General features: G+C 33.2%; 1 protein-coding gene across 4 annotated transcripts in view; it reads left to right on the top strand.

Moving 5' to 3' along the window:
* Window positions 1–16,773, top strand: part of LOC123708466 (FERM, ARHGEF and pleckstrin domain-containing protein 2) — a 58,057-nt gene that overhangs the window by 14,714 nt on the left and 26,570 nt on the right. For all 4 annotated transcript variants that reach the window (XR_006753608.1, XR_006753607.1, XM_045659184.1 and 1 more), the window contains exons 4-9: window positions 4,817–4,921; window positions 5,660–5,882; window positions 12,056–12,179; window positions 12,971–13,035; window positions 15,457–15,635; window positions 16,056–16,216. Coding sequence is in view for 2 of the 4 variants with exons in the window: in XM_045659184.1 (XP_045515140.1) it covers window positions 4,817–4,921; window positions 5,660–5,882; window positions 12,056–12,179; window positions 12,971–13,035; window positions 15,457–15,635; window positions 16,056–16,216 (857 nt within the window). In the remaining 2 variants the exon portion in view is untranslated. The remainder of the gene's footprint in view (window positions 1–4,816; window positions 4,922–5,659; window positions 5,883–12,055; window positions 12,180–12,970; window positions 13,036–15,456; window positions 15,636–16,055; window positions 16,217–16,773) is intronic.

Genomic DNA, 16,773 nt, shown 5'->3' with positions numbered 1-16,773 from the left:
ATTTCAGTTTTTTTAGTTGGTCGAGTGCTTATTGCTAGGCAAATGTTACGCGAGCCTTTATCGATTTTTATTTAACAGTTAAAATGTGCTTGTTGTCCAGTACTTTCAGCGTGCGTAGGTCGTAGGTTTAAATCCCGGCTGTATACCAGTGAATTGTGAGGAAACCGGCATGACTTAGGCCCAAAAAGTTGACGGCGTACGTTAGGCACTGATTAATCCCCTACTTGACTATTTATCAAATGATCGCGAAACATATACATAATTCTGAGTTCCAGGCTTAAAAAGTTTTAGTGACACTGGATTAATTAAGTCGATAATATATTGACAGGTTACATATGGCGGTATATATATGAAGATGTATGTCCATAATTAGGTCAGATATTGTATGAATTATTTTGATATATATATACTTTATGCAAGTCTAAACTACTAGTTTATATTTACAACTGTCTATCATTAACTAATTCACTGTCATTAACTTAGAAACAGCTTTAGAAAAACGCATATTTGATATTTAATTTAAATTAAAAAAAGCGGCCTTCAAATAAAAAATAAGCACCATGGACACCCATGTTAAAGACGGCAACGCAACCCTTATAATGGGTGTCCGTGGGCGGTAACTGCCTTTTATGGCTGTTTGCTAGGCTCGTCTGCCCTCTAAAACTATTCCCTAGGGTCCCCACCTTTAACACATACTAAATTTACTCCAGCTTAAACCCATTAAAGTATGGTAAACTAAACAACGAAGGCGGTTTAAGTAATAAAAACTGTATGTATTAGCAATCTAAATGCAAGTTAAACCGATTCAAAGCTCCCTTAACGAGTTTGCAAACGATCAGAAATCAATAATTGCTTTGTCTAGTTAATCCATTAGCTAGTTTCCGTTGATAAATGGACGCCCGATGGAGAATAGCTGTACTTTTTTTATAATGCATCTATTTGAAAAATATCTTATTGTTTAAGAATTGAACTGGGTATAATTTAAAAGCAACTTAAAAGCAGTGTGCTGAAGTCGTAGGTAGTTTAGTAATGGAGTTTCTGCCTATATGCGCATTTGAGACTCGCTCGAATTGTGAAGGATAACATCGTGATGACGCCGTCTTGTTATAAATCCAAAAATCGACATGTGTCAGACAGAAGGCTGAGCATCTACTTGTCTATGAAATAAAAAATATCAAAGCAACAGATGCAATCTGCGGCAAAAGTCAAATCATTTATTCCAATTATACCACCTACAATTTTGAACGTTAAATAAAATATAAAGATGATTCTAGTTGCCCCTTCCAAAAGGTAGTTTCGTGTGGAGATGAATGGGCAAGAAGCTTCACACTTACACGGCCAAGTCCCATAGAGTAACTGTTTACTGTTCCTTTAGCTCAGGGTCCATTCATGATTCATTTTATTATTTTGTAGAAGTTTCCGATTTATTGTTGCTGTATATAATAATATTGCTGTTTTGAGGGAAATAAATGGGTTTCAGGAAGTCTAACAATTTGGAACATTCGTGTAGCTGTTTAGGGATTATTCCGATGGTGGACAAAATATTACTGTTTACACTTTGTTAACAGCTTAATACGGCAACTGCCAATCCTTAGGTTGGAAGAAGCTTAATGGAGATTTATTATGCTAATTCTAAGAATTCGCGAATAAACAGATCAACGGCAAGTTTTTATGACGTCAGCACATATGCCAAGCGGATAAGTGGCCGAGGGCAGGTACGTAGGGGGACGGATAAAAATAACAGCCGTCTGTGCCGATCAATCATTTATTGAACTATGAAAATCGTTGATAATTTTTTACTTATTGCAAGATGTTTATTTAAAGATTTTTGCTAAATTATCCAAGCGTTCATGTGATGTTCGTTAAATTTAAAACAGATCCAGGAATCTAAAAAAAGAACAGATCAAAGCGTCTGACCGCTGAAGACCGTGTACCATTGTGGTCGACGTTGAATATTAAGAGGGTTAAACAACACTTGAAGCAGGCTGTTTAAGTGTGCAGTAGGTAGCTGCAGAGTTTAAACAAGGAAAAATAAGATAAGCAAAAATAAATAATTTCTAATGTGGCAAACAATATTTCGTATAAGAATTTTACAAGAGTGACAGCATTAAATAAAAATTCGTAAAACTAATAGGCTGTAGATAGTTCAATAAAAAAATAATACATACCATATAAAATAGGTTACTACGTTTTTAGTTCAACCACACCAGAACATAAAAATCTGCACGTTATCCTGAAGTTTTACTGTGCTCTTGTAAAATTTATTTGTTTTTACAGTGTAGAATGACACGGTAGGTATGTTATATTTGCGTAAATGCACAATAGAGATTACTGATTCTATAGGGGTAGAAAGTGGGTTCATTTTACTACTTGTCGTTTAATACTTTACATTATCACGAATTATTATTGATACAAATTAATGAATTGAACACAATTCCTATACGGTGTGCAAGCTAGCGGCTTAATGATATTAATGGCTGAATATATTAATTAAATGTTTGATTGATGAATTTGGCTTGATTATAATTTAATATCGATGAAAATTGTAATTGAAACACAGTTTTTTTTTTCTTTCTATAAGCAATAATTAACGCTCATTAAGGCTTGTGTTACAGTTAAAATTAAAAATAATGGTAACTATTGGACGTTTTCGGTGATTATTTTTTTCTAATGGCTGATCGCCGTTATATGAAAGGCCGGTTTGCAAGCTGTCTTACAAATGTATGTACGATTCCTCAATCGCAACTTAAAATATTTCAGCTACTAACAAGGTAATAAAAAAAAATGACTCCATAGATAGCTAGCGGTCGTAGATACCTAAAAAGTAATATGACATGTGATTATAGAAATTGGGCAAGAAAAATATTTATTGGAATCTCCATATATGTACTTCTTTTTATATATGTTTTTCTTCGGGCGTTCACATTATAAAGATTTTTTCGGATAATCTATTATTAGAGTGCGTTATTAGTGAATCACTTTGACGTTCGTAATTTAAATATTACGATATGAGATTACACAATGCTTTTATGTATCTCGACAAATGTTTTGATAAAATATATTCCATTATTTGTTGTCTTTATGTGAACAGAAGCTCAAATATGCCAATAACGTTAACAAATTATCCTTTCTCCTTTGCCGCTGTACGTGACTCATAGGAATTTCCTATTAGACCTTCAACTATGTAGATGCTTTATAAAAATGCCCTTACGCTGAAAAGGTATATCGTGTTTTTTAATTTAATTATTTATACTGTGCATAAAGTGGTTTATAGACAAGTGAATTTCCTATTAGATGTATACTATGTCTCACTTGTCTTACAAAACACATTATGATATTTTCAATATGTCATACATTTTTAATAATGCCAATAATAAGGGCCACGGGATTTATCGCTTTCGAGTGATCTCTTCCAGGCACTACTTTAGATTTACTTTTATATATCGTTAAAATAATCTCAGTGACAACATAGCTTATTCGGTATTCATAATACAAGTAACTAAATAAAAATTCTGAGGCATTTATATTATTCAACGGATTTTCATTCAACCGAAAACCCAAGAAAATGGAAAGTAATATGACTAAGTGTTATTAAAAGTATTGCATCTCATTCATAGAAATGAATTAACCTAATTACGATGAAACTACGGGGGCCTAGCACAGTTCCTTGAAAAACAAAAGAGTAACGCGAGTACTACTAAATTATAACGGAGTTTCAGTATAAGCATTGTAAACCTGAATTTAAAACGGCGTTGTATTGAGTACTTGAATTTAATCAACTGGTCTTATTCATACACACAATCAGTATCTCTATTAGCGTAGGCATGTTTTGTCACGTTTATTTATTTGTATAGTTACATCAGCAATAAGGTCAAAACATTCTATAGCTGTATTACGTGGGGGTAAAACTTATATCTTTGTAAAAAATATTGTTTTCGGTGTAAACATTGTATGTATTTTGCTCATCTATCGTATCATATGCTTGTCCTTCTTTTTATACTCTATTATAGGGATTATGGGTTGGATTCCCGGTCAAACATTTTAAAAGTAAGAGTGAAAGAGAAACACATGAAGTCTTCCAATTAGACGATCAATTAGATTCATTGTTGAGCTATCTATATTTAGTTTGAGGTGTATCATTCGCGTAGCATACAGGCGTATAAAAATATGAAACGACTTTTTACTATGTCTAGATTTGTAGTCATAATAAATAACTCTAATTATAAAAGTGACGTTGTTTATACTATGTTTTGACAGTGATTATATGACAATAGTTTTGAATTGATTAATACAAATTCATAACCTGCAATAACCCCAGACGTATGGTTGAAGGGAATTTCAGAGGTTGCTATGAATTACCCTTCGTTACTGTCGACTGTGATCTGACTTATTACCGGATATGTTAGTTTTCTATTCAAAGTTATTACTATTAAATGTTCGTGTTAGAAATGATGACCATTGTTCTATTGTTGTACCTTTCAGTTGACATGCATCGCTGCTAAGAGACTTTTTACAGTCTGAGCTATGATGTTAAATCGTTGGTGCCTATGATTACACAATGTATATAACTATTTATATAGTAATCGTTTGAGATTAATTTAAATTATAAGCGTCATATTAATGAGACCATTTAGTCGAGGTCTGGAGAAAGATAACAAGGCAACATTTTTGACATGAAAGATTGTGATTATAAATTTTTGAACTTATCTTCAAATGTCTGCGTTATTTAGAACCTAAGACAACATAACTAAGTAATTACGAACATAATATTTTTATCGATTTTCTGAAAATAATAATATTTTTAATTTTGTTAAAGTCGAAAGCGCTGGGCAGAGTTCTGTTTGATCAAGTTTGTCGACAACTACATCTCTTGGAAGCTGATTACTTCGGGCTGGAATATCAAGATGCTAATGGAAGCAAGGTATTATCTAGGATCTCTGCACATAACGATGAAATCTTTTCGACTTGTATGATTTAATAACGATGTTATTAAAAACCTTAGTTAGCGCCAAATGACAATCACATCACGCTCTTCACTAGTACATTCAAATATCCTTCGCTATTTTTTATGATTAGACTAAACCTAGAAGACAGGATACAAATATGAATAGTTCAATCTTTAAATGTTTTAAATTCAAAGATCGCTCGAGGGTTGTTTTTATCATTTTATCTACAAAATAGCTACAAAGCAATCACTTTGGCGTAGAAATCCAAAGTTTCATAATGTTGAAACTTTTAAACTAGATTTTTTTTTATTAGACTTCATATTATCCATTTGTATGTCAAATAGATATTTTGTTGTTCTTAGATAGAAAAAAGTACTTAGCATTATTTTTATTATTCAACCCTTTTGCGGTTTATACCTATTTTAAACCGGCTTAAAAAGTTATTAAATTAAGCTGTGCCAGTGTGAAATTGTTGGAATTGGATAAAAGGCTTCCAAGCACGTGTAATAATTCGTTTACACACACTCACACATGTTTGTCTACAAATTTCTCTGATAATAATTCTTATCGAAGTAAAATCAATTCACATCATTTCAATGGCATTTCTGGATATGCATGTATAAACAAATCATAACAATCTGAAGAAAATAAATAGTGCTATGAACGTACTTACTGCTATTAAGTGACCTATTCCAAATTACGTTTATTTATAGGATTGGCTGGACGTGGAAAAGCCGATGTGTCGGCAATTGGGGTTGTCCATGCTGGAGCCGACGCTTCGTTTCTGCGTTAAGTTCTACACCCCGGACCCAGCGAGGCTCGAAGAAGAATTCACGCGGTACCTCTTCTGTCTCCAAGTAAAGAGAGACCTGGCGCAAGGCAGCATACAGTGCAATGAGAATACTGCTGCGCTTATGGCTAGCTACATTGTACAAGGTGACATTTTTATTGTCATGCGCACATTGATTAGTCTCTAGGTTAAAAGGAATTTGAGCATTTTTGCGAATGTTATTTTACTGAATTATACTGGAGCGTTCTATCGAGCGTTCTGGCGGGTATTCTAGCAAAAGCCACTTTATATAGAAATAAATTCTAGATATGAATTTGACAAGCGACGACTAAAGCGTTCACTTGAAAGATCATGAGAATGTTCGTCGCTATGTTTGGTTATATTCTTGGTTCTGTTCCTTTGTTCGAAAATTTTAATAACGTCCAATGCTTGAAGTTTAGTGACAAGTGATTGTTCAATTCTTTTGATTGTTGAATTTTACAAATTTATATATCTGTACACTCCCGCTTCGGACCTGTAATAGTTTCCGAAATTAGCGCAGTCAATCATACTCAGAACCCACTATTTGTGTATAACCCTTAAATAATCAATCTCGGGAATAGCCATTAAAATATCGAATAATATAGAAATTAAAAGCAAATAGCAATATTGAAAAATGAGTCATTAGTACACAATTAGCCCTTTGTTGATAACAATTCCGATCTTCCGTTTGTGATACCCGGCATGTCATTATGCACTTATAGAATAACAATGGCCTGTGTTCCGGCGACAATTGCTCTAGTTATAACTCATAAATGTTTATTTGCGCCAGAAATATCATTCAATGTCAATGATACATAAGTTTTAACAACAGTCAAATCTGAGTAAGTGACAACTGGGTAAGCGAGAAAACTCTATTAATGAACCTTTATGAGTAAACATGGAACCTGTATAAGAGTGACAGTCATTTTTTACGCGTGAATCTATAAATGAGATTGATACTTGCCTATAACTTTCTATGTATGAGTCTTTTTTAAATTTCGAGGGACTCTTAATTAATTTTATATATCTCTATATGTGAGACTGTAACTGTAAGGTAGAAACTCTGGTAAGTGAGAAACCTCTATAAGAGAAAATGAGGTCGCGGGCCCCCTGAAATCAATTATCCCGGTTTGACTGTATAACTTTAACCGTCTTATTCATAGTCTAGTTGCAGTCTATGATACGTCTATCTTTTGTCTCTTTTTGTCAAATTGTGTTTACGCTAAGAGATAGAGACAGATGAGTACTATATTTTTTATCGTATAAGAGGGTCGCACTTTCAACACGTCATGTTTAAATATGCTGGATCCGTAAGTACCATGGAGCATGGATTGTCGTATCTTGTCCATCAAGAGAACAAACTCTTACTACTGTTTTATCCCAGATAATATAAAACGTTCTTACAATCAACGTTTTATTGGACACCTTCTGGACTGCTCTAATAAAATTTCACTTAGATCAGATGGGATTAGGAGGTAAAACCTTTGTCCAGTTCATTAATAAGTATCATAGGTGCTCAACATGGGCAACTGGCTGCTTAACGAGTGTATCGTTAAAAAGTTAACATTCACATGGACCAATCACACTCAAGCAATTTATCACGTTGCTCGAGTGTCGAGGTCCTTGTTTAGATCTAGCAGGAAAGTGATCCTTTGTTTACCAGCCTTTTTAGATATCTGGAAATGTAAAAAATCTATCTATAATAATATAAACCTAATCTAAGCGTTTTTAAAAATTATTTTACAAATAGAAGGCTTTATTTTTAATGCTCTTTTGAGGTAGTGTGATTTACAATGTTAGCCAAATTTTTTTTTCCATTGAAAACGTTGTTATCTTGCGTTAACGATGAGAGATGTATGATTGAGTTCTAGAGAAATGGTGTGGAGCTTGATAATTCCTACAAAAAGCCAGCGACAGAATTGATCTTACATTTTATAAAAAAGGCCCCCTTTCTTTCTATCTGTCTGTTTCGACATTTATTTCGGTTATTCACCAATGTGAATCATTAGTGAGGAAGGTATATCATTTTTCAAGGTCAACGTAAACGCTTGCCCCTGGGAATTAGGACGGGTATCTGGTTTCGATATAAATAACATCAAAATATTTTGAAATAATATATTTTTCTGTTCAGGTGTGGGTTTTTCAATTTTACAATATAATAATAATTCGACCAATATATGCGGGACACTAACGAACTTAATGTTTGGTTTTCATCAGCCCATACATGTTTGCTTATTCCACATTTGAAGCTCTCGAATGTCTCTTATGTAACAGTGGGAACGTTTGTCAGCTATAACCTCATCAAAAGGCACTCGTAATGTGACCTAGAGGCCTAGGGTGAAATATCTGATGAATGATCCAAATGCATAAGCTCGGCTTTGGCGGGTTACGTTTTAATCACAAATACTTGAACTATTTAATCTTCAATCGAAGTGCAAAGGAATGATGATATTTCAAATGACTTCCTTAAATGTTGGGACTGTTTAGGAAAAAACACCTTTTGTATGGCAATTAAAATTTACAATAATTTACCAAAAGAACTAAACGATCTTCCGACTAGAGTCTTTAAAAATCGACTTGGTGTATTACTTTTGGAAAAAATGTATTATTCAATAAATGATTATTTGAAACACTGTAGTTGATATACATTTAATAACGTATGATATGATATGTACGATACAAATAATATAAGAATTGACCAATGCATATGACTAATAATGTAAAATGTAGAACTTCTTTAAAGACAAATTTGCGCACCATTGTGTGTGGCAGAATATGCCAACTTACTATATTGTACCTTACACATTTTGGTACCATATTCTTGCAACAAATTATTTTTGTTAAATTTTAATAGCTATTCTGACTTCGCTACAATAAACTTGGGTTTGAACATTTGACGGTTTCTAATTTAGATATGTCGAATCGCGTTTGTTACCGTTACTGTGTGATTATAATAGTATAATCACACAGTAACGGTAACAACATACAGAGCAAACGATTTCTAATTGTTAAAAAAAGAGCATACTCCTCCCGGAAAGGCCGGCAACTCACCCACTTATGGGTGTCAATGGGCTGCGATGAATGCCCTTATTGGGCTCATTTGCCCCTCGTATTCCTATAATAAAAAATAATACCGAATCTTATTCAGGTTTTTTAATGTTAGTTGTATACATTGCTATAAATGCTTACTTTGACCATGGCCTATCCAACAACGCTTACGTCATTACATGAACAAATTATAACTTTATATGATTTATTTTTGTAAATCATTTGTTCATACGTAGCTCGTATAATTCACCTGTTTTTTGATGTTTGAATTTTTTGACCTAGATTTCTCCCTGATTGTCTAAAGCCACGAGAAGAATACGTACGTACGGTGATTATGATTTGATTAATGACGATAATTGTACGACGTATAAACCTAACGTTACAAGCCTTGGTTTCGCTCAATTTATAGATCTAGAATGGTTGTTATACACAATAATAATAATAATAAAAATAGTGTTTTCCCATTCATATTATAGTTGATAGTCAATTGTTAAAGCAATTGCAAAGTTACACATTGTTAGTCACATGCCTCAAAGCAAGCACTTTGCTGTTTATTTTATTTTGTATTCAGATACGTAGTGGCTGAGTCAGCATGAACCATAAAATGTTAACATATATTTGTTTATCAAAATAAAAATTATTCTAACAAGCTCGTACGCAAAACAGCAGCGATGGCTAAGTGGCTTAAGTGTGCGACTCTTATTTCGAAGGTTGTAGGTTCGATGCCCGGCTTTGCACCTTTTGTATTTCTGTCTATGTGCGCATTTAACACATGCTCTTCGGGTGAACGAAAACATCGTGAGGGAACTGGTATCCCTCAGAGCTCAAAGTCTACGTCGTTTGTCAGACACAGAAGGCTACTTAAACAACAAATGATCTCGAAACAGAATGGAAATTGAGCCAGTCCTAAAAGGCCCCACTGAAAAAAAATATTACGTATTATGCCGTATTACGCGTTATTAACATTCCTTTATTAGTTTCGATTGTAATTTGACATGTAGAAATAATTTTAGTGACTTTCAGTAAGCTAGCTCACCATAGTACCGCAGCAGTATTATTACAGAGCTCGAGAATAAAAGTTGGGTGAACCATGAAACCACTAACTAGACAAAAGCTCTAAACAATGTAAAAACATGTTTATTTTTAAGCTCACGCCCTTACATTCTGTCCGTTGCACTGTAATTAATGTAGAGTTTAGTATGCAAGTAGCTTTTACGAATTTCACGTATACTTTGTTTTTACAGTTGCATTTTATGGTTATTTTAACCTGCGAGAGCGACCTTCTCTAACACGGCCTTGTAGGAGTTCCTAATCTTCCTCGGGTTACTCGAGTTGGTTTTAGTGGGTATTGCTTACCCAATCTCTGATTAGCAGAGCCTCTGGTGTGGGTCGAGTCTTATAAACCAACAGTTACGACCTTACGAAAATATATTTAAATGCACTAAAAAGATTTAAGGAATGTGGTATATACTCCTATTTCCTTTTATAACTAATTCAGATAGTAGTATTGATGGAAGATATACTTAATTTTTTATATTCGAAAAATTAAAAATTGAAATCTTCATTAATTTTGAATGTATATACATGATTTACAGTTCGCGTCTAGTTATACATTTCGCACCAGAATTAATTGGTAGTTCAGTGTATTTAATATGCATCTTTCAATTTCGGAAGCCAGAAAATAGATCCATAATTGAACGCAGCGCCCAGCTTGAATTAATTAAGTACGTAGCGGGCATCGTTCACAATTTCTCATTACCTTAGTTCGTGTAATATAAACTAACAGTCTTTGTTGCCTAAAACTTTTATTTTGTAGTAAAATAGAGACATCTTAAGAAATATTTATTTATTTACACTTCACTACACATTAATATACAAAATCATACATATAAAAAAGGTTACATGCAGGTTACATAAGTTATTAGGCAACGGGCGGTCTTATCGCTAACAAGCGATTCCTTCTAGGCAACCCTAATATGGAACAATAAAAAAAGAAACACTTACATAGGGTAAAGTATAAGAAGTGCATAATTAATTAGCAAAAAAAACTTAAAATAAATACTAGCTATACTAGATGGTAACAGATATTTATTTAAGTATAGTTTTGAATTCACTGATTCATCACAAATTTAACAATATGACTGAAAAAATAAGTTGATAGTATTGTCTTTTATTAACATAACTTTTACACATTTAAAGAAAACGCTAAGTCACCGTGACCACGCACGCTGTAAAGCACGCGAAACGTCGGGAAAAATATGTAAAATAATTATAAGTTAATAAGTAATATACATAGCTTCAATCCGTTAAAGAAGGGTTTTCTTTAAAAATAAGTTGAACTAACAAATGAATACTTTAGTTAAACAGGTTTAGTATTTATAAAAAGGTTTGCTTGCTTAAAATACAATTTCACTTCGAGTCCTGAAATAAACATAAGGTATGTTTATTTTACTTATAAACCTACTTTACATATCTCGTTTAAAAATGTTAATACTGAGAAGAACAATAGCAATGAATCATACCTTTGCTGAATACTATTGTTTGGTTGCGTTAAAATACGTTTTCCTTAAGTCGAGCGATATTCGGATTATCGAAAACAAGAAAATACCTTATTTGTGCTCTTTAAAGCAATATAACATAATACGTATATATGTACTTAATTTTATAAAATGTCTCTTTACTGAGACCTCATAGAATATTACATCTTTTTTTTAAATTTATTGTTGGGAAATCAATTTAGGGACCCCGGGGCAGCCGGGGCAACGGTATAAAGTGTCGGAAGTGTGGTTTGACCCACTTAAACCCAACAGCCCCATCTGCTGCTCCCTCTCGTCATTATCTTTAAGTGAAATAGAACGCTTTGAAAGTGTTGTTGTCAGCCAAAATATTATGGTCTTGTCTAAAAACATATTGAGTCATGACTATTGGAAGTATTGGTTTGACCAAGATAGCATAAATATCAATAAAAAACACGAATACAATTAATTCCGTGTTTTTGTGCTTTGGGTCCTGGTCCTAAATCATAAAGCGTATATCGTCTTGGGGTGAGTGTCCATGGGCGGCGGTATCGCTTAACATCAGGTGAGCCTCTTGCCCGTTTGCCTGCTATTACATAAAAAAAAACATTGAAAATGTCCCGTTAAGTGGTTCAACTTCAAAGTTCTTATATGCATGTTATTTTATTAGTGGAACTTGTTTCCAAATAATTCTGGTTTATATATTTTATCCTAACGTTATTTATTTATTGCAGCGGAGTGTGGTGATTTCGTTCCCGAAGATTATCCGGATCACACGTATCTTAGCGGTTATAAGTTTTTTACCGGACAGGACCCTGAGTCCGAGAGGAGAATATGCGAAAACCACAAGAAACATATGTAAGTTTTTGTAAATATTAGAGAAATAAATGTAAAATATATTCCATTATTAACACATAACAGTTCATTTAGGCCCTATAACTATTGATAGTGGTAGATTTTTATAAAGCTCTTAAAAATTGCTTTTGCTGTTATTGAGAATGTTAACACGACAGACCAATTTTTTTTGAGAGTGCTCACCTCAGAGAGTAACGCTTTTGGTTAATGTATTTTTATACGTAGATACTAACGGCTCCGATTTATGGAGTCAAAGACAAGTGTGCACAACATTTAAAGGAAAACATTTACATTTACAATTATAAAAGATAAAATAAATAATAATATAAAAAATACAATAAGCTAGATTAATGAATACAAATATTTAATCAAATATGCAATTAAAAACTTTAATATATTTCTTTTTTTTTTAAATCTCATTAAAATTGGTCCAGTCGTTTATGAGAAGTTACGAACACTCGCACAGAAGAATTATACATGCATATCTGGAGTTACAATATGTTGATAGGCTTTCGGCTTGAATATGACTCCTGTCAAGATTTGATTTAATTTATCATTGTTAAATCATTTTATTATTGTTTAACATCATAGATAAAAGTACATCGACACTTGAATCCTGTTCTAAAACGTTAAAATTACAAAATCAACAAATCGAAGACGCTTTACTCGGAAATAGTTAAAAGTTAAATATGTTTTTACAACCCCATATTCTCCAAAACGTTATGCAAAACTCTTAATTGAATTCACTTGCTCCGCTATTGTTTTATAATAATCGCTTTATCGCAATATTACAGTGGCCAGAGTCCCGCTGAAGCCGACCTTAATTTACTAGAGACAGCCCGGAGATGTGAACTATACGGTGAGTGAATCATAAACGTACTTTATCTATATGTCGCAGCCAACTAGCTTAATTAGCCATTCAATTAACAGCCTAGCCGTTTAACTAGCGGCCTGAAAACCAGCCAGTTGATCAAACAGCTAGGCAAATGACTTGGATCGGTGACGTTTCATTACTTGCCTGTTGACTGTTAATTTAAATTTTATTCCACTTTTGCCACTCTCAAACACGAAACGAAACTCTTGTAACTGTCAATATGGCGTCGGCAAACCACAACTTTGATGGTGTTTTCCAAAGTTTTATGAAAGACAACAAGTATAATTGTGTAGTGACAATAATAATGTGAATTAAGTCAAGTCAACTTAATGTCATAATATGCTCCCAGGATGGCAATGTGTTGAACTTTTTCACTTAGAAGAACCAGTGGCGCTACAAACTCATAAGATATATGTTTCGTGATCATTTTTTTTTCTAATAGCCGAAACGACATCGAATATTTTTATATTTTTCTCCACTGTACACATAAATGCGCACATAGATTGTAAATCTATTGGTGGACAGCCGGGGTTCAAAACTGCGACCTCAGATGAGATTCGCACACTGAATCCACTAGACTAACACTGTTCTGGTGCTTTTTCATATAGGAAATGCTTAGATATGAGAGCAGGCAAAGTGAAATCACTTTTCATTAGTCATTTTTGAGTGTGTCTCCTTTTGTATGAATATGTAGTTGTAAATTATCGTATTAAACAAATATTTATAATGTTTAGCCTCTGTTGGTTACTATTTCATAACAGTATCAATGTGAAAAAATATTAACAAAATAAGTTGTTATTATAATCAACTCTAATTAGTTACGTACCTCGGTTTTGAAAATATATATGTACCTTTGGACTAAAATTAACCCTGCAAATTTATTACAAGCCAAGTACATAATGCCTCTTTTATTGTTTTATTAAAAACAAATGTAACACAGTGTGTCCAGCAGTATTTCCGAACTAATTCGACTTAGGGTCCTTCAAGAAAAGAGCGTACAAATTCTTAAAAGGCCGGCAACGCACTCGCGAGCCCTCTGGCATTGAGAGTGTCCATGGGCGGCGGTATCACTTAACATCAGGTGAGCCTCCTGCCCGTTTGCCCCCTATTTTATTTAAAAAAAAAAAAAAAGTAAATGATACTGGCTAGTTTTGTAAATATCTCTTTCTGTTAAAGGGCCGTTTAAGTATTACGTAATCACTATATTGGTGATTACGTCAACAGTAATTATTTACTTTTTTACACATATTACCCACACATTGTCTATGCTTGAAAACGAAATGCATTTTCGAGGATCCCTACAGAAAATTAATATGTTTATGTAATATTATTTTTGAAAGCTTTGCTTTCTTTTACTGCTAAGAAAGGGGGGGGGGGGGGGTGGTGTAAATCTGCTCCTTCCTTTCCCAACTTTATGTGATATCCACGTACAGTTAACCTATACTAGATATAAGGCGCTAAAGTACCGTCGTAAAAGTCTCACTCTTTGTTTACGACGTCGATAAATTATTCACAATCTCAAATCCCCGGTATTTGGTACTTAGTTAATACTAAGCTTGTGTTTGTGACCTGTGAATGTTGTAATTAATTTGTTTATTTTAATTATAACAATTTAAATATTTTTTTTACCTTCTATTTGGCTGTGGTTATAATCGTCAGGTCATTTTCATAATTATGTGTAACTACGTAATAGTTAATAGTTAGTAGCTCTTTTGGCTACTACGTGTATATTGTCTTTTATTAATTATTTGGTTTTTTATTTAGTTCAATTCAATGAGTATATCGGCTTTACTCTGATCACAGGTTGACAAAACACAGTATATTGTAATAAACGCGTTTTGATTTATGCGCTTACCCGTGGCATGGAAAGAAGACTGAAATGAGCAAGGACTACGTAGACGTCATACGAGAATTATAATTAATGACTTCTGTAAGCTTTCACTGAGAAAATACACATTTCTGCGTGTTCATCGCGTATTATTTTCCGTAAAGTCTTCCAATGTGAGATATTTACTGTTGCCCTTTATCAACTTCTGCGTGTATGATATTCTCCATTTTATTAGTTAGTTTCAGGATCAATATATCTTTCCTTTTAGAATGTTTAAAAGATCTCTTATTCCTTATCTTATCAGTGAAAGCAAAAATATTTTTATGTTATGTATGATAAAAATAGTTTTTTTTTGTCCGTTTTGTACAATATTATTTTTAGATTTGGGGACGCTTCTAAGGAAAAGATACATATGTCATGATACCTTGTAGTAGTTCTGGAGGGTAGGTCTTCTCTAACGAACTAAGCATTATGTTTACAATATTTATTATGATTATACCGAAATGCGGTATATTATTTTTAAAACTAATATTATTATAATAACGAATATGTTTTTCATAATTCCTTTTTCATTTAAGGTATCAAAATGCATGCGGCAAAGGATCATGAAGGTGTACCATTGAATATAGCAGTAGCGCACATGGGAATCGTAGTATTCCAGCACTTTACGAAAATCAATACATTCAGCTGGGCCAAGATCAGGAAGATATCATTTAAACGGAAAAAGTTCCTCATCAAATTGCATCCTGAAGGATATGTAAGGAAATAAGTTTTTCTATTTAACGATAGCTATACAGTGTAAATACTTTAGAAATAGGCTCGTAAAGTGAGTAAATAGGTTTTCATTTTGAACGATATTTTAAGTGTGGCATTCTCTACCAATTGTACGCTTTTAAAAGTAAATTTTACAATTATTTAATTTGAATTTAGACTCACTCCGCTGGCTCTCCGACCCAAAAGTATCTTGGCCACCGAAACGAGAAAATTCCAACGATCCTGCTGGCTTTCAGCTGCATTTTGTTTGATCCTCCTGTATTTTGAATTGAATTTGACCAGCTTACAGTGACGCGAGCTTTATTTACAGTTTATAGTAATAACGCATCGATTAAATCTCTATTTTAAAGAATTCTTTGATTTATGTTTTATGCTATAAACAAATATTTATATAATCTTTCAGGGCCACTATCGCGACGTAGTTGAATTCTTCTTTAAAGGACGCAACGAATGTAAGAACTTTTGGAAGAAGTGTGTGGAGAATCACGGCTTTTTCCGGTGTTCGAGTGTTCCGAAACTGCCCAGGCATAAGACTAAAGTGCTGTCACGTGGGTCTTCCTTTAGGTAAGCTTTTATGTGGCAAACTTAAGAAAAATTGTCATAATGTTTAAAAACAGTTAACAACAAAAAAAAATTAAAATTAGACTATAGTTACTAATTTGAAAATACCGGAATTATTACGAAAATAGCAATAACGTACGCTATATTTTTTATTATATATTTTTCTGTAAACTATGTTATTGTGTGTACGCTTCCTAAATAATTAGTGATACACAATCCAACTATATATTAACATCTACAAAAAAGATTTACCTTCTTTTAATTTATAGAAGTCTATCATTTTTAATTGAAACATTACTTTAAAGCCCATGCGAATTTTGAGGTAATTATTACTACATATGAAATCCTAGATTTATCGTCTATTTGTACAAAGAATTACTAATTATTCCCAAAAGGGAACAATATCTGGCGAAACTAATAATTGTTTTCGCTTCGTTGACACCCAGGAGGTTCTTAAATGCCATGAAATAGATAGAAAAGTATTTCCCCCAGACCCGTTTTGAAGTAATGGGAATTCAAACAACATTTATCTTTGATCTTAATTTATGATACTGAATTAA

Source organism: Pieris brassicae, chromosome 4, assembly GCF_905147105.1.
Source record: "Pieris brassicae chromosome 4, ilPieBrab1.1, whole genome shotgun sequence".
NCBI lineage: Eukaryota > Metazoa > Arthropoda > Insecta > Lepidoptera > Pieridae > Pieris > Pieris brassicae.
Note: the sequence above shows the minus strand (reverse complement) of the source record. Positions and strands in the feature narration are given on the sequence as shown.